The 19,386-nt window shown below is 42.8% G+C and overlaps 1 protein-coding gene across 1 annotated transcript in view; it reads right to left on the reverse strand.

Moving 5' to 3' along the window:
• The window catches only part of LOC145399134 (uncharacterized), a 117,882-nt gene that overhangs the window by 42,585 nt on the left and 55,911 nt on the right, over positions 1–19,386 (reverse strand). The window contains exons 4-6 of the mRNA XM_080271873.1: positions 13,066–13,273; positions 12,339–12,430; positions 10,370–10,499 (exon numbers count right to left, since the gene is read on the reverse strand). Coding sequence (XP_080127999.1) covers positions 10,370–10,499; positions 12,339–12,430; positions 13,066–13,273 — 430 coding nt within the window. The remainder of the gene's footprint in view (positions 1–10,369; positions 10,500–12,338; positions 12,431–13,065; positions 13,274–19,386) is intronic.

The following is a 19,386-nucleotide window of genomic DNA, read 5'->3' on the forward strand; positions in this document are numbered from 1 at the left end:
TTTCTCTAACGAAGATGGCTGTGTTGTGAAGGCTGTTTCGTATTTTTAAGCTCCCTCTTTAATAGGAAATTCAGCTTCACTGGGCAAACGCAGCTCGTACGGGAAGGCCACTTTTCCTGATTAATCACCTTGTAGCTGCTGATGCGATGACCGTCTTGGGAGTTCAAAGAGAATTCCCTCTTAAGCCACGGTCAGCCCCGGCAAGGAATTTCCATCTGCCGCGCCACCATCAGCCCCCTCCAGACCTTGATGACGGAGGAAGGTCACCAATTACTTTTCACCGATCTGTCAACATCCTGAGCCCCTTAAATCAGATGGCGTATTTTTTAGCTCAAGTTTTGTCGTTTTCAGATAATTTTGAGGAGATAAAGCATGTAGTGCAGGAGTTAATGGCAGGATTTGTAACCTTGTCATTACAAAAAACAGCTCCTGAGTCAACAAAATCGTCTGGAAGTAGCAAGAAGACACTGTTACACTACGTCATCAGATTTAAGATTTAAGGAGTTAGTAGAGTTCACAGAGAGTTTACCATTCTGAATATAACTCCTGGATAAGTCTATGAATTAATTTTGCTGGATGGTGTTTTAAAAAGCTGTTTCAATCAAGGATGAACATCAGTAAAGAACACTAGCTTAACAGACTGTCTTTCATTCCTCCTTCCTTTTCTTTCCTTTTTTCCTTCCTTCCTCCCTCCCTTTCTTTCTGTCTTTCTTTTCTTTTTCTTCCCCTCTTCCTTCTTTTCTTTCCTTCCCTCTTCCTTCCTTTCTTGATTCCGTAACCGCAAAATACAACTATTCACCCTTTCAGATCGTCCCATCCCTGTTAGATGTTCACATTCGACCCACAAGTATTGACTTAGAAGTGCCACGTGAAACTGTGCATAAATTACGAAACAGGAAATTTACCTTGAACTTACCTGCGTGTGTGATGTGATGCGATGTGATGTGATGTGATGTGAAGGCGAAAGTGAGTTGGTACCGTATAAATGACGTCACCGCAGGGCCGAGCTTATTATTGTTATCATCATTATTATTATTATTATTATTATTTCATGTATAAGAGAATGAAATAATGTCCTGTCTGTCGTCTCGTTATTGGTATATTTGTTGTTGTTGTTGTTCGTTACGATTTCATTACGTTTTTACGAGGAAATTATTTATGTTGACGGATTTCTGTGCCACTCTTATCATCGACATTTTTCAAAGTTTCTATATCTTCCTGTCCTCATCGTGGAAAAATCCTTTGTATTTAATTCTGATGCCATATTCTTTACTCTTAATTATAATGTAGCTGCATAGAAAATGAATGCAAGGTGTTTTTGCCAATAGTTCTAGTTGTCATTTGGTCTGGTCAAAGTTCCCGCCAATTTAATTAACACGTTCATTCTGGTCAAAGTTCCCGCCAATTTAATTAACACGTTCATTCTGGTCAAAGTTCTCGCCAATTTAATTAACACGTTCATTCTGGTCAAAGTTCCCGCCAGTTTAATTAACACTTTCATTCTGGTCAAAGTTCTCGCCAATTTTATTAACACGCTCATTCTGATCAAAGTTCCTGCCAATTTTATTAACATTTTCGTTCTGGTCAAAGTTCCCGCCAGTTTAATTAACACGTTCGTTCTGGTCAAAGTTCCCGCCAATTTAATTAACACGTTCCCTTCCAAAGTCTTAATATATACCCCATCTTGATCAGTCTAGGAACGGTTCGCTGCGGGACCAAATCTCTCCACTAGGTAGGGGTAAATCGTGCCTCATCACTCTAACTTAGGAAGGCTTGGGCCCGCCTTCTCCTCGGGCTAGATGGCTCCCTAGAACCCCATCCTTAGCAGTTTATTTGTGGATATGGGTGGTTAATATCCTTTTGTACGTTATTAATCCAGAGTATGGCAGTGTTAGAATTTATATAACACAGACTATGACAGTAAGATGTAATATGCAAAATGAATCGCCCAAGAAAAGGTATTAGGGACCTTCCTTAATAGATGAGAATACGGGCTGGCGGTTTCACGAGAGGGGTGTAAGTCTCATTTCATTTACCACACGTATTCTGTCGTCCGGATCCCTGGTTACAAGGCACAGTATTTGTCTTTTCAACTTGAATACGAGTTGGTTTTTAATTATTTACGGGATATTCAGGATAGTCCATACATAGCGCTGCACTAGAGACTCACCCGGCGGTATACCTGTGTTGCGGGGATGGCTCAGTGTGCTGGTGTGGGCGTAGATGTGGCAGCCGAAGAAATGGATAAATGATGCAAAACAGGCATTGATAACGCTCACTGAGCCACCCCCGCAACACACGAGAAATCGCCTGCGGAGTGGAAGACGAGTATTATAATGAACCATCTTGTGTCCGTTTTCAGAATAATAAAATATTCTAGTTTCATCCACCCTAAATTTTCTGTCTTATTTTTTTTCTCGGAGGACGTTTAATTTTCCTTCGTATTCGCCAGACATTTTGGATACTAAAGACGCCCCTTCGTAATTAATGTCTTCCCTCTCATAAGCTTCCCAAATGCACAGTCTTGGTATTACCTTCCCTCATTAACCTTCTGCTTCATGCGTTCTTTTCAAGCCATATTAATTACACTGGTACATATAAAAACAGTGATTAATATATTACGCAACACATTTGTCTCGTGTTGCAGGAGCGGCCCAGTCAGCGTTACCAGTGTCTAAAAGCAGTGTGAGCCGTTCCCGCGACACACGAGACTGGGGAGAGCTGTATACGTACCATCCTGTATTTTGTTCATCTTGGTCTCTTTTTTTTTTTTTTAAATACCTTCGTTACTGTTGACCCGCAGAAAATACATACATACATCATACATGCATACATACTTTCATAAAAAAAAAAAAAAAAAACATACTGTACATTATGCACATGGCTATTTTTCCCGTGGCTGATGATTTTAAATTGACATGCTTTAGAATTTTCAGCATAAAACATTTCTCATTGCCCTAATTTCTCTTAATGGGAATTACGGAATCACGTTTGATGTGGAATTCAGCGTAACTGTCATTTTATGAAAAAAAATATATATATATAGTATACCGGTATATACATTTTTTCTAAATTAATATATAGTTCACATTTGTATTAACTCGGACGACATTCGGCTTTGTTTTGCCACTTCATGTATATATTCCTTCATCTGATTGTGTTCATAGCAGGTCGTCACTCGTGCAATGCATATCTTCATTAATATTATCTGCAGTCCTATTTTTCTTGACGTTAGTAGTATTAAGTAAAATAGACAAAACAATGCAAGTTAATTAACTCATGCAATATACCACATGTTCCTGTCGCCGATGTAATACTGTGGATAAAACAGTAGCATTTGCTCTTCACTAGTGACTTTATAACCATCCCACTTCTGACTGAGTAAAGTGCTTGTTAAAATCGGTATCTGTCTATCTGTCTATTTATTATGAGTAATACGACTTCAGAACTGGTACTAGTTCAGTAAATATTCAGCTTAGGTACTTACAATGGCCTGCAGTTATATATTATCTTAAGTCCTAGTTCACTGTATCTGGAGTCTATCCGACCACAGATGTTTATGCTGAACTAGAGGTTTTGCCATTAATACCGATATATTAGACGAACCCTACCGTATAATATGAAAGTCTGACTTACACACACACATCACGAGGCGCGGGAGGGTGGGGGTAGAAAGAAAGGATTGGTAGACGTGATTGTGGGATGATGATGGGAGGTGGGTCGGGGCGGAGGGATATCACCTTACTGGGCCAATGGCTGTTGTAGGTAAGGCAGTATTGGTTGGGTGAAGGCTTAGGCAAATTTTCTTATATCTTGTGTCTTGAGATAGTCTTTTTTTTTTTTTTTTTACTTTCCTGCCTATATTAGTACGAGATTGATTCAGATTACGGTTGTCGTCCTACAGTGGCAGAAAAGTTGTACGGGTAGAATTATATCTTATAGTGGCTAGTGTAAGAATTAATAATCTGTCTTACAGGTAGCTAATGTAAGAGTTATAGGCCTGACCTGCGTGTAGCTTATGTAAGAGTTATAGGCCTGACCTACGTGTAGCTAATGTAAGAGTTATAGGCCTGACCTACGTGTAGCTAATGTAAGAGTTATAGGCCTGACCTACGTGTAACTAATGTAAGAGTTGTAGGCCTGACCTACGTGTAGCTAATGTAAGAGTTATAGGCCTGACCTGCGTGTAGCTAATTTAAGAGTTATAGGCGCGTCCTACGTGTCGCTAGAGTAAGAGTTATAGGCCTGACCTACGTGTCGCTAGGGTAAGAGTTATAGGCCTGACCTACGTGTAGCTAATGTAAGAGTTATAGGCCTGACCTACGTGTCGCTAGGGTAAGAGTTATAGGCCTGACCTACGTGTAGCTAATGTAAGGGTTATGGGCCTAACCTACGTGTAGCTAATGTAAGAGTTGTAGGCCTGACCTACGTGTAACTAATGTAAGAGTTATGGGCCTGACCTACGTGTAACTAATGTAAGAGTTATAGGCCTGACCTACGTGTAGCTAGTGGAAGAGTTGTAGGCCTGACCTACGTGTAGCTAACGTAAGCGTTGTAGGCCTGACCTACGTGTAGCTAGTGGAAGAGTTGTAGGCCTGACCTACGTGTAGCTAACGTAAGAGTTATAGGCGTGATCTATGTGTAGCTAATGGAAGAGTTATATATCTGTATGTAGCTAATCTATCATCTGTTAGCCTATTTCATGTACAGTCATTCGCTAAATTATATTCAAAGTATTTTGGTTCATTAATGTAGATAGTGCATGTCTTTAGTTATGGACATCTCTGACACACTTAAGAAATTTTAGCGAGTGTAGTAAACAGAAATTAATATCTCACTTTCCCCAAAATGTTAGTGACGTCTGGTTTGCGTCCAGTATAATTTCCTCATGTAATCTGGGTATATATAACATTTTCACTGGCGCCTCAGACCAGCATAATATAACGTATGAAAGATGATTGAGCTTTGAAATATTATTAACTCTTTTGGCCCTAGCTATCATCTTCATAGCGTCCACCCATCACCCACTCTTTTCTTTTTTTTTAATCTCTTTTTCTCATAAGGAGCGTAGGAGCCCTGGAAACTTCTCTCTTGGCAGTTCTTGTAAGTATTGTAATGCCTAGAAATGCAGAGGGTGTTATATCTTGAGTTGCTCCAATGAAGAGCTGGATTTGTTTTGCTCGTAGTTACCGTGGAGAGAGAGAGAGAGAGAGAGAGAGAGAGAGGTAGTGTTGCCGGGTGTAAGATAATGAAAGAGGCACCGGACGCAAGATCAAAAGAGGGAAAAGTGCTCTTCATAGCCTGCATACATTAGCTGGGCAATACCTGAGCGAAAAGAAACTCAGCGGGGGTCGATGAAACAGGAAATAAAAAGAACGTAGCGAGAATTAAGGACTCGTGTAGGCCAAATAAGCGCCCGTTAAACCGATATCAGGGGAAAATTAACTTCTGTTCATGGCTGTCTCTATTTTCCTTGTTTAAAAGATCACAACAACAATAACAAAAAAAAAAAGAAAATGGTGTTTATTGAAATGAATAAAGATGCAATACCGAATAAACACTCCAGCCAGACCCATGCACTTCCTTTTTCGTTTTCTCTTCCTTTTCCGTTTTCTCTCTCTCTCTCTCTCTCTCTCTCTCTCTCTCTCTCTCTCCCCCTTTTTTTTTTTTTTTCTTACCAAACTAACAACTCACACCTCTACCTGATCGTCGTACACCTCAGGCAAGAGACACAGGATTTATTGCCGGACACTTAGCGACCGACAGGCGACTTACTACACTGGACAGCTGTGGACCACAACAGCACTAGTAAACGACGTAAAAGCAGACGCAAAATTCCTCAAGTCTCCCATCCCATAATTTCAGGCGGACATATATCAGCATTTGTAACAGCGCACTGAGAATTTCCAAGAACAGCGCAGAGAATTTTCAAAACCAGCGCACTGAGAATTTCCAGCAACAGCGCACTGGGAATTTCCAACAACAGCGCACTGGGAATATCCAACAGACACGCATTGAGAATTTTCAAAAATAGTGATAAACGCAGGATGCCAAAGGGGAACACCTCAATAGAAAAGACTACCCATACTAAGAGAGACAAGCAATATCGCAACTATAGTCCTTTCACATTAACTTGGCCTAGATTTTCATCCTTGTCCGGCACATTTCACAGTGCTCAGTGGCAGAACAGGACAGTGCTATGCCTCTACACCATTTCCTTAGCACCTTTTCGTGACTAATTTAATATTCTAGTGTTAATCTCTTGCTGCAACTCAGCACTCAAGACAGTGAGATGCCAATTTTAGGTCAACTTAAAGTATATCAGTAGAACAAAATGTACACTGGTCTTATGAGTCGGAGGAAAGGGAAAAAGGAGGGAAAATATAAGGAAAGATGTGGCGCAAAATGAGCAAGGCAACTCGAAGCTGTTGAAGGGATAGTACAGAACTCCTACGGCACCCTGTTATAATAAAAAAAACAAAGACATGTGAGGGTCTTAATTGGTCACTGAAATGGCTACAAAATAAGTTTAGGTATGTCCAGTGTAGGCATGTAAGGGCTTGGCAGGAGGAAACTTTTTCGAAAACTGTCTGACATCCAACGATGTACATGGTAATTAACGAGGCCACCTGCCAAGAAAAGAAAAGATGCAAGAACAGCCATAAGGACCTTAAATCAGATGGCATCATAATGTGCTTTGTATATGCTGACAGTATATCACAAAAACAGATTACTGTTGTGCAAAAATTTAATTAGATCATTGCAAAAGTTTCTTGATATCCGAAGGAGTATTTCAGAGAATTAATGACTTGTCTTAAAAAAAAAAATAGGGTTCCTGAATCATGTTAATGCATAATAACTGTCAAGAGTATCAGAGATGTCCTGGTATCGGTGTTATCATATTCATAATGTGGGTAGCCTTAGGAAGATGGTTTTGTCCATGGCTATGTAGGGTAATGAATGCACTAGACTATTATGCATGTAGCTAGTGTAGGAGTTACAGACTATCCTACGTGTAGCTAATGTGAGAGTAAGTTATAGGCCTGTCTTACGTGTAACTAGTGGAAGAGTAAGAGTTATAGGCCTGACCTACGTGTAGCTAAAGTATAAGAGTTATAGGCCTGACTTACGTGTAGCTAATGTAAGAGTTATATGCCTGACCTACGTGTAGCTAATGTAAGAGTTATAGGCCTGACCTACGTGTAGCTAATGGAAGAGTTACAGGCCTGACCTACGTTTAGCTAATGTAAGAGTTATATGCCTGACCTACGTGTAGCTAATGTAAGAGTTATAGGCCTGACCTACGTGTAGCTAATGGAAGAGTTACAGGCCTGACCTACGTGTAGCTAATGTAAGAGTTATAGGCCTGACCTACGTGTAGCTAATGTAAGAGTTATAGGCCTGACCTACGTGTAGCTAATGTAAGAGTTATCGGCCTGACCTACGTGTAGCTAATGTAAGAGTTATAGGCCTGATCTACGTGTAGCTAATGTAAGAGTTATAGGCCTGATCTACGTGTAGCTAATGTAAGAGTTATAGGCCTGACCTACGTGTAGCTAGTGGAAGAGTTATAGGCCTGATCTACGTGTAGCTAATGTAAGAGTTATAGGCCTGACCTACGTGTAGCTAGTGGAAGAGTTATAGGCCTGATCTACGTGTAGCTAGTGGAAGAGTTATAGGCCTGACCTACGTGTTGCTTATGGAAGAGTTACAGGCCTGACCTACGTGTAGCTAGTGGAAGAGTTATAGGCCTGACCTACGTGTAGCTGCTGGAAAATTTATAGGCCAACCCTTTCTATAATTAGTATAATATTGACATAGCTATCCTGTGCATGGAGTCTGTAAGTATTGCCCATATATATAATTACACTTAACGTAATACAGCCCTCCATCTTTATATCTTTGCCTTGGCGTTCGCTAATTGGCTTCATTAAAATAAGAACTCCGATTACTTCTAACAAGTTTCCGTATAACCTTGGGCATCAAAAGCTATCATGTCAGGTAATTAACAGCGCCGTGTATGTAAATTTAAGCTGCTCACCTGTCATTAATCCTCGCCCCTGTCTGATATTGTTTTGCACACCAGGTCTAATTGAATTTCAGGCCAGGTAATCGTTTCACTTTTCCCTCGCCACTCTACCCCTCTCAGATTCTCCCCGGCTCCCCTCCTACATCAAAATAATCCTCTCTCTCTCTCTCTCTCTCTCTCTCTCTCTCTCTCTCTCTCTCTCTCTCTCTCTCTCTCTCTCATTTCCCTGTTATTCATGTAGGTCAGTTAATTTTCTTTCATATTTGCTCCCTTCAGCCAAAATCTGGTATCCCTCCTATCGAGAAATATCCTGCGTCTCAATTTATATTACTCTTTTCGTAATCTGCACTTTCCCCATCGGATTCCGGGTCCTTCAGAGTTTCCCGCAGATATTCTCCTGTATATAATGTAAAAAAAAAAAAATCTTATCCTCCGTTATCAGTCTACGATAAGATAACTGCGATGCCTCCTTGCGCGTCCTTACTCCCTATGCTAACGATAGCGTGGTTTGCTATTTTATTCTTGCTACCTTCAGACGATTTCTTTCAGCTTAGGAGAGGCCTGTAACAGTGAAGGGGGTTTTTACGGCTATATTTAACCCCCTCCAGTTGCAAAAGCCCTCCTGTAGGCTTAATAAAATCGTCTATAGGAAGTAAGAATAGCAAAGTACGTTGTCATGTATAAGCGGTCTAAGTCTTCCCAGGTTTCTTGAGTTTTCTTCGTTAGTAATGCCAGTCTTTATTTCCCTATTATTTTTCTTGGTTTTCCCATTTTCTTGACCATTTTTTATCTCTTTCCAAGCGTCCATTTTATATTTAGCTCTCTATATCCCTTTCACCTTTTTTGCCTTCCTAGCCTATAACTCATTCACCACGATGTTATATATATATATTTTTTTTTATTCTTTCTACCTTTAGAGGAATGTGTTCAGTTCAGGAAAAATCTCTCATGTTGGAGGGATTAATGATTTATATGTAACTTCTGTTCGAAAAATATCTCGTAAACTCTCTAAATTTGTTTATTGACAGAATTACAAATAAATGACGTCTTCGTGCTGAAAAGGTTGAAACTTGCATATGAACGCCTCTCCGTTTACTTCCCGCCGCCGTGCCTGTGTCATATTTCTCCCCTTGTCTTCCTCCTCCATACTTTCAAAATATTTCTCACCCGTTTTTCCCTTGTCCTCCTCCCCCATCCTTTCAAAATATTCCCCACCCGTTGTTCCCTTGTCTTCCGCCTCTTTCCTTTTAAAACATTCCCTGCCCTGAGTGCCAGCCGTCAACACAGTCCCCGTCACCCTCCCTGTCCCTCAAAATCCCCAGCTCTCAGCCTCGCAAGCCTTTCCGATATTCCGTCAAATTCTCCCACCCGTCCCGTCAGAATATTCCCCGCCTTTTGGAATATTCCCCGCCTTTTGGAATATTCCCCGCCGCGCCTTTCTCCCGCTGAAGTATTGAAGGAAGTCACTCCATCACTCACGAATCTGGGAAGCACAGATGCCTTGCTTGCCGTCTCTCTCCCACTCGCTTTTCACGCTCCCACGCTCCGGCATCTCTCCGATTTCGATTTCCTTCGCCAGCCTATCGACGGGGATCTGCTCTAAACCGTTATGCAGTTCTCTGAGTGACGTGCGAATTTGTCCTACGTAAGAAACTGTGAAATTGTTCGCTTTCCTCCAACGTTAACCAATACCTATGCTTATACAAACTTAAAATTTTCAGACGACATGCTCTAAACTTTTCCCCCTTACGATTTGGCTTCAAGTTCGTTTTTATTTATATATGATACCAGAGAAAAATTAGTGGATCAGTAGGACATTGAATGATACTCGCATTTCATAATATTCCTGGGATTTCTCGGCCGTTCTTCCCACCAGAGACTTTGTTACAGGAATTACTTACCTAAATCCTTAACTAACCTCGTATCCTGGGCTACACTGAGCTTCAAGGAGTGATGGAAGACCGAGGCAGATGTGTGACACGGAGATGGAGGACGAACACCCACATCAGCAACAGAAGCCACCATAACTTCCAGGTTGATACAGGGCGTTGACGGAAACCTTAGCGTGGACCAGAAGTCTTGACATAGGCTAGAAAGGCGTGGCGTTGATCAGGTATATTGGCCTCGACCACTCCTAAGGCTGACCTGAGTTCCTGGCATTGACCCTGGCGTGGTATAGGAATCTTGGCGTTGACCTCATCCAGCGCTGACCAGCAGACCTGGCGTTGACCTGAAACCCTATCACTGACCTACTGTAGACCCTACCTGTATACTGACTGACCTGTATGCTGGGATGTTGGTGATGCTGGGGAGGGGTGAGGGGGTGAGGGGATAACTGACCTGGCGCTGCGTCACACATCCACTCCCTGCAGCACCGTCCCGGCAGCGTCACCAGGTGTGGGTTGTGGCACTGGGCACTGGGCAGGAGGGCCTCGTTAGGACACAGGGACACACACGCGTACGTACCATTCTGCACGAGGGAAGAAGGACGTCGCTCAAAGACCTTGACTCTTTCACCACACAGACGACTTCTGTGTTTTGATTTTGTGGTACCTTCATATGATTTTATTCTGCTTATGAGAGACCCCTTGTAATGAAGAGGTTATCAGCAATCTCCATTTTCCCTTTCAGTACAATAATGTCTCTCTGTCCACTCTCGCTGCCGTTAAATAGATATATTAACCTTCAGACCTCGGTAGGTTTCCCAGTGGCGAGCAGAATCGTCACCTGAGGCCTAATTAAGAGTCAAATCAAGGTAGCGTCTAAAAACTACAAATGGCCTCTCTTGTTAGAAAGATTTAATTTAGCTAGGAATTTGAACGAGCTTCTGGCCTTACTTCTGAACTTCAAAATATTCTAAATATTGGTGTATATGTGTAACCTTATCCTCTGCCCTTCAGTCATGTCTTCTTGTGGTTTATTCTTGCTATCTCCAGACGATTTTACCCGGCATAGGGGAGGCTTTTTGAGGTGTAGGGGTTAGATTATACACCAGCCTTCCTTCCCCTTCAGTAAGAGAGTTTTTTCAGGGTTAAACAAAATCGTCCGGAGGCAGCAAGAAGAAAATATGGCAATAAAGATGTCGTCATACTGAAGAGCTTATACTGGATGCAAAAAAAAAAAAAAAAAGTTAAAAAGTGTGTGTGTGTGTGTGTGTGTGTGTGTGTGTGTGTGTGTGTGTGTGTGTGTGTGTGTGTGTGTGTGTGCGAAGTATACGAGTAAGCGAGTGCGCCGGTGAAGTTCTGTGTAAGCCTCTTTCACAAACTTCCGGCATCACATTTCCAATTATCCCTAAGTGCCCAAGTGATGATTAATTTTAACAAGTGCTGGATGTTATAAAAAGCTCTCGTCTCAAATTCTACCTTTCAGAATCTCAGTTTTTTTCAGTCAAGAAGAGCGTAGTTAATTCCGATAATTATATTGTGCTTCGATGATTAAGAAGAAAAAAAATTGCCTACAATCTATATTAATCTATGAATACTAGAATAGCATTCAGTGAAAAAATACATTCCTTACTATGCTGTATATATTAATTCGTGAAAACAAGAGTCATTGAAATCCTCTTATCAACAGGAAAAACGAAAGGCCATTGCTTCTCTTTTGATACATTTCTCGTTCTGAAGAGGTTATTCAAGGCCATAACTATCACCTACAGGTCAAGAGATTTTCCCAGTTGAGAATATAATCGCCTGGAGATAGCAAGTATAACACGCAGAAGACGTCCTTGGGCTGAACAAATCGTACCAATGAATTTTACCTCTGAGTGTTTTTCCAGTCACGAGCAAGAAACTGACAATAAGAGATGTGCAAACTAAGGGCATGAGAGAGACCTACACGAGTGACGGTATAGATTGGGCACTTATTCAGCTAGACCTGTGGAGTGGCGAGAGCAAACACACAGACTCACTGGGTAAAATATTGTGGGTGCTACAGTCCTGCGTGAAGGTTTGGTTAGGTTACGTGAGACTATGTTAGGTTGGGTTGGGTCAGGTGAGGTAATATCCGGTGAGGTTAAGTGAGGTTAGGTGGGGTTGGATTAGGTGAGGTAAGGTGCAGTGAGGTTTAGTGAGGTTAGGTAAGGTTGATTAGATTAGGACAGGGGAGGGAAGGGGAGGATGAGACAGGGTAGGGTAGGATAAGGTAGGGTAGATTAGGTCAGGTAGTTAGCACAGATGTAAGATAGGCTAAGTTAGATAAAGAACATTGTCTGCACACACACACACACACACACACACACACACACACACACACACACACACACACAAATTGACGTGACTGAAGGAGCAATTAACAGGAACTTTGGACTCACCTGGCATGTACACTGAGTTCGGCAGTCCGGGGTGAAGGTCTGACCGTCCTGGTAAGTCTGGTTGTTCACGCTGCACCCCACTGTCGCTGTCTCTGGGGAGGGGGGAGGGGGGTTGAGGAGGTCCAGAAAGATAAGTAAAACTGAACGTCTGATATCGTTTTTAAGATTTTCATTTTCATTGCAGGAGGGAATACTTGGCAATATTTAGATAGTTTCGGTGCGTGATATTTAATGCAGCAATAGGAGGACTGAATGTGTGATGTAGGAGTCAAAATATTCACACTGAGGAAAGGAAAGGTGATGAAATAATAAGGGAGTTTGAAAATGTGGAATCGGTTTTAAAATTTTCATAATTGGAGAGTGAACGGTGATGCAGTAATTAAATGGTTTCAAAGTGTGGTATACCTTTTACTAGTTTCACAGTGAGGGAAGGATTGTCTTATTTGTGTATTTATTGAGTGTGTCAAGGTTAGCATCAGTCACAGTGAGGGAGGGACTGTATAATTATTCAGCGTGTCAAAGTTAGCATCAGTTAGCATCGGTCACAGTGAGGAAGGGATTGTATGTTTATTCAGTGTGTCAGAGTTAGCATCAATCACAATGAGGGAGGGATTGTATGTTTATTTAGTGTGTCAAAGTTAGCATCAATCACAGTGAGGGAGGGATTGAACTGTACATTTATTCAGGAAGGCACAGTGAACATCAATAACCACAATCGTGTACTGACCTTGACATCTGCCTGTGAGGTCTGTGGAGGTGGTGTAGAGGCAGGTGAGGTTGTTGGCTGTGTCACATGGGGCTGCGGCGTGGCACTGCTCCCCCACCTGCCCGGCACACACCCAGCAGCACCCACACCCGTCCCTCACCAGTGCCACCCCAGGCCGGCACTCTGGCACCCCACCACACTGGCACGGGTACTGGCATTGACCCCTCACCTGACGCACCACGAAAACAAAATCAAAATGAATAGCGTAAATCGATCATTCTGTACTACTGAAAGACGACCTCCCATTATCCTCAAGTAAAATAAACAAATTAATAAGTTAACTGTTGACTACTTGAAAATATAAAATAAATAGCTGGGCAGAATAACAACAACAACAACAACAACAACAATAATAATAATAATGATGATAATAATAAAAATAATAATAATACATAAGAGAGAGGAGGCACTAAATACTGGGACTTACCTCACCTGGGCAGCCTCGCCACATCACCTTCATAGACAATTGTACATCACAGGACTGGCTTCAGGCTTTAACTTTTATCCTTGCACTCCACACAGCATCAACACAGTGACAAAAAAGGATCGCGTAAATCGTCCATTCATTACGCCCGACAGACAAAAAAAAAAATAAATAAAAAGGGAAAAAAAAAGAAAAGATGAAAGAAGGGGAGCACTGAAAATTGGACCTGACCTCTAACATGCTCATTGAAGTTATGGCACCGACACAGGAGAGAGAGAGAGAGAGAGAGAGAGAACGTGCACTGACTACTAACACTGATTTCTACCCTGCTTTTTCCCCTAGTACAAAGATTAATATTATAAATCGTCCACAAATCATCGCCGATAGACAATAAAGGAATGGAAGGTGCTGAATAAAATCGTCTGGTGGAGGGAAGACTGAAAAGATTGTCGTGTTGAAGATGTTGTTGGTTTTTTACAAGACCATCACTACGAGAAATCACTCTTAACATCTGTACTGCTATGACGGTTTTTGCATTTTATTTCATCTACCACCAGACGATTTTACTAGCTTAGGGTCAACCGCATAGTGAAGGGATTTTTTGAAGACTGTGTCCATCCGCTTAAGCTTAAAACGTCTCCCTTAAACAAAAAATCGTCTGGAGTTAGCATGAATGAAATAGAAAAAGACAACGCAGGGGTTAAGCAGACTATAATCGTCTTAATAAACAGAAATACCCAACTGCTAATCCACGCCACACCACCAGCATAAGAATGACTCACAAGGCTGGAGGCACTGTCCTTTCACTTGCCTCGTCCACGCCACGCCACACCTCACCACATCACACCACATTATACACCACCACACAGCACCATAAACACGAACAAAAATATTCACATGATTGGAGCCTGACTCACACTTACTTGGTCTCACCACACCACACCACACCTCTCTACACACCACACCACACCACACCACACCACACCACACCACACCACACCACACCACACCACACCACACCACACCACACCACACCACACCACACCACAACACACCACACCACACCACACCACAACACACCACACCACAACACACCACATCACACCTCTCTACACTGTACCACACCACACCTCTCAACGCCGTACCACACAACACCACACCAGGACAAAAATTATTTACATGACTACATATTGTGACTGACTCACTTACCTCAGCCACACCAGCCCATCATCACAGTCAAAAATGATAACGCATGGCCGACTCTTACATTCGACAGCGCAGCAACTCTCACTGGCGCAACAACACAAACAGACGCTTCATATTTGTCAAACAGCACTGGTACCGGAGTTTAGCTTTTCCGTACTGGTGAAACAGAACTAATCCATGAATATTCAGTCTTGGCCATCACCACCACAACACGAACGCGAACATTTTATAGTAATGCGCGGGTAATGCAGACGGCGCGGATTTGCAGCGTTATTTGTGGGTCCGGATGAATCCATGAATATTTAGAGTGTATATACGCGAGGTGCCGTGACGGGAATAGATACGTATGTAAATGTCAGTGTTTGTGTTGGTGGGGAATGGAGGTGTGTCGCTCTCACCCCTGTCTGCAAGCGGGAATTTTGACTGGCACAGATGGACGTGGAGTTGTCTGGAACTGAGATACATACGACACTGGGGAATATTAAACGCTCACAGGGAATATTCGCAATCGGTAGACATCTTGGGTGAGTGAATTTAACACATGAACGATGCCACTAAAGGAAGACGCTGACCATTTCAAGTGAGTAGACTAGTGAATGTTTCTTACCTGAATATTCACAACATCTGAATATTTCCCGTGAATATTCGTGGTTGTAAAGGAATATAAGCCGTAGTTCCGTGTGTACAGAGGCTTCGAGTAAATTTGCTGGTCCATTGAAGGCCTACAGTAGCAAAACTTCCCTCCATTTCCGACTATCTAGAGGGGCAGCCAAGCGGGAAGTTGCCCTGCACCTCCGTGTGTTTGGGTGTCCAGTTGGTTCATTTACAAGGGCGAGAGAGAATAGGATATGCCTGAACGTATGGATCTCTCTCTCTCTCTCTCTCTCTCTCTCATCTAATGCACAAGGATGATTAAGTAAAGAAACTAGAAAACTCTCAGAAAGCGCGTACCTCCACCAACGCCAATGAAGTTTAAGATATAATTCCTTCCGTACCCGAGGAAAACTTTACGGTCTCACATAGTCATATAATTCTGCGGCCGTGGTTTGTACTGTTTCACAGTATCAGAGGGCGCATACCTTTGCCGACGCCAATAAAGTTTATGATTTATTCCTGCCTCCCGATCTGAAGCCACCCCAAAATCTAATAAATTCTTTTTACACCCACTGCCCACCAATCCACCAGGATTCATGAAAATCTGTTAACAGGTTTTTTTAGATATCCTGTACACAAACACACTCACAAATACACAGATACGAGTAAATACATAACCTCCGTCCACCTTCACTAACGGACGTAACATCACAAGTAAACGTCTATTGCTAGGAAACTGTTATGGCAGCTTGACTCCATTAAACAATCGTAAAAATAAATAAATGTATAAATCGTTGCTGGATATGTATCAGCACCGTCTTTCATTAATAATCTTCAAACGTCACCAGTAAACACCTTTCGCCAGTAAACTTTTAAATCATTCCTGACCACATTCAGTAAACGCAGCCACATCGTTAGCAGACAACCATCTTCGTCACAGCGTTTCAAAAAAAAATAATAATAACAAAAAAATAAACTTCGGCCCTCACTATAGATTTCCGGCGCATATTCGCCCCCCTGTGCATTTGCCAGGAAACAGCCACTCCCGGTGAAGTAAAAATAAAAATGTAAAGAGTAACAGCGTGGCGTGGAGCGGACAAACATATCAGTGACCGCACCACTAAGGGGGCCAATATTCAGAGTCTGTATATAGGCTATCGGCAGGACGTTAAAACATGGACAAGTGGGGAGAGGTTTCAGATATTTGCCACCGCGGGGAGGAGAAGGGGGTGTTGGGGAGAGAGAAGAGGGTGGTGGATTGGGAAGGGGGATGGTGGGGTGGCGAGCGGAATGGTTGTTTGAGGAGGTGGGTAGTGGATTTTGGTATATGTCACAGTGATGGAGTGAAGGGATGGAAGTTGGGGAGGTGGAGGGAAGAGGAGGAAGGCTGGGGAGATGAAGGGTAGCGGAGGAGAGGGTTGTGGGGAGGTGACAGCCTAGAAAGTGTGAAGAGGGGAGGAGGCGGGCTGGAGAAAACGAAGGAATGTTGGGGAGGGGTAGGAAGATTGGGGAGGCTATGGAGGGGGAGAAGAATAACGGGTTTTCGTACTGGTATATTGTATGTCAGAGCGACGGAAGGAAGGGAGGATAGGGTGACTTGGGGAGGCAGGGGGGGCACGGGTCGAGGAGGGAGAGAGTGGATTTTGATATGCCACAGCGAGAGAGGGAAAGGGAGAGAGACTGGGGAGGGGATGGAGGGTCACAGAGAAGGGGAGGACAATGTCACAAAAGGGAGTGGGGAGGTATATTAGAGTAAGTTTTGGCATTTGCTACGGTAGGAGTGAATGATATAGTGAGTGAGTACCGTACATGAGAGAGGCTTGGTTGGAGTTGTAGTGGAAATAGGTCATGTGTTGCAATAGAGAACGCTACAATAGAAGAAATGTACTCAGGACCAGCCAAAATGAACTCTGGGATTGGATGTACAGGGCTAGATACGGTATTTACATAGGGCAGAGTGATGGATGGCGAGGCTGCAGTGTCCAGAGTAAGGTGAGTGAGGGACAGTGTTTGGCTGGAGGCAAACATCAGAGGGTGGGACTCACTCTCAAAACATAAACACAGCTGATTTAGATTTGTATTTGCAGGACGAACTGGGGACACGGAAAGACTTTATGCTTTTTTTCGTCTTTAAGAAAACAGATATAACCTACGACAATTTTCCTCGTAATTAAGATATTTTTTTTATATGAAGAACAAGGGACGCAGGAGAAAATTGCTCAATCCTTTCCTTGTCCATCCCACCCCCCAAAAAATGTAGTTACGACTGCAAATTGACTGTAAGTTCTTAAATCTGGCCCCAACACAGACGAGGATGTGAAGGAAGGTAGAATTTCCCACAAAAACATGTAATGAGTGAGCATCGTAGGGAGAGAAAGGGTAAGGAATGAATCGGAAGGAAGAGGAACTGGGGGTGAAGGTGAAGAGAATGAGTGCATGACGGGGAGAGAGGAAGGTGTTGGAGAGGAATGAAGAATAAAATACTTGAGGGGAAGGAAGTGTGAGAAGGAGATAGTGAAGGAAGAAAGGACGCAGTGGAGGGGAAGGAAGAGATAGAAGTAGAAACTGAGGCACCGGAGAGAGAGAGAGAGAGAGAGAGAGAGAGAGAGAGAGAGAGAGAGAGAGAAGACTGTAAACGAAGAAAAAAATATGCAGGTAGGAATGAAGAGAACATGAATAAAAAAGATTAAATAAATAAATAAATTAATAAAGAATAAATACTAAAGGTGGAGAGGTGAATTTCAGACTGCGTAAATGAATAAATAAATAAGTAAATAAAAAGAATGAAAAATAAAGAGGTGAAATTCCTGGCGGGGGAGGAGCTCTTGAGAAGACAGACGAAATGGCTATTGGGGAGGAAGAGATATATGGAATTACTGGAGAAAGGGGTACTGAGAGAGAGAGAGAGAGAGAGAGAGAGAGAGGAGGATGTGGAGAAGGTGGAAGAAAGATAATGAGGTACTCGAGGTGATGGAAGTATTAGGGAAAAGAGAGAAAGCATGAGTATTGGAGGAGAGAGAGAGAGAGAGAGAGAGAGAGAGAAGGGGGTACAGCATTATGAAAAACAGAACCACTCTAGAAAAAGTATTGAAAGCTAAAAATGTGTAGGTGTAATGAGGTTTTTAGAAATCTTTTAGCGGAGTGTAAAAAATGCAGAATCGGACGCTAAGAGGGAGAGAGGGAACGTGGAAGGGGTGAGGGATGGCGGAAACACAGGGAAATTGACCACTGAAAAGTAAGAGAGAAGGAGTTTGTGGATTGACTGAATTGGGAGGGAGGGACGAGAGAGGAGGAAACACTTAAGGAGATGGAGGTACTTAGGTAAATGGAGGAACGAAAGAAATACACTGGAGGAAAAGGAGGCGGCAACAGAAAGAGGAGGAAAAGCAGGAGGAGGAGGAGGAGAAGGAGCAAGAGGAAGACAGAACTAGGGTTAAAAGTAGAGAAAGTGGGATTGGATGGGCAAGAAGAGAGGGTAGGAGGGGACGAAGGGGAGGAACAACAGAGAGAGAGAGAGAGAGAGAGAGAGAAAGGCGGTCTTATTATAAAGAAGTATTTTTACCAACTTCAAAATAAGAGAAATATAACGAAAGCTATAGAGGTGGAAGCAGGTTTCCGAAATCTTTTGGCATGGAGGGGGGATTGGATGGGCGGAGGGAGAGAGGAGACAGAGGGACGGAAGGGGAAGGGATGGGAGGAATGGAGGAAAGAGAAAGAGAAATTGGAGAGAAAAGAGAGCAGGGGCAAGTAGAGAGGAAGGAATGAGAGAAAGAAGAAAGACAGAATAGGGAGAAAAAAGAAAAGTAAAGAGGCAGAAGTGGAAGGAGTTTTTAAAAATCTGTTAGCGAAGTGAGCACGGAGGTGGAAAGGGTTGTGGATGAGGGTGGAGGGAAGGAGAGAAGGGAGAAGAGGGAGGATGAAGGGAGGGATCGGAGAGGACGACAAAGGGAGGAAGGGAGGAAGGAAACAGGGAGTGAGGGATGGTGAAACAGAGGGAGACAGGGAAGGAAGCAGACAGGAAGTGGGGGAAGGGGAAACAGGGGAGGCGGAAGACAGGT

This window comes from Coenobita brevimanus, chromosome 47 (assembly GCF_032717465.1).
Source record: "Coenobita brevimanus isolate Jiangsu-jjx chromosome 47, ASM3271746v2, whole genome shotgun sequence".
Classification (NCBI taxonomy): Eukaryota; Metazoa; Arthropoda; class Malacostraca; order Decapoda; family Coenobitidae; genus Coenobita; species Coenobita brevimanus.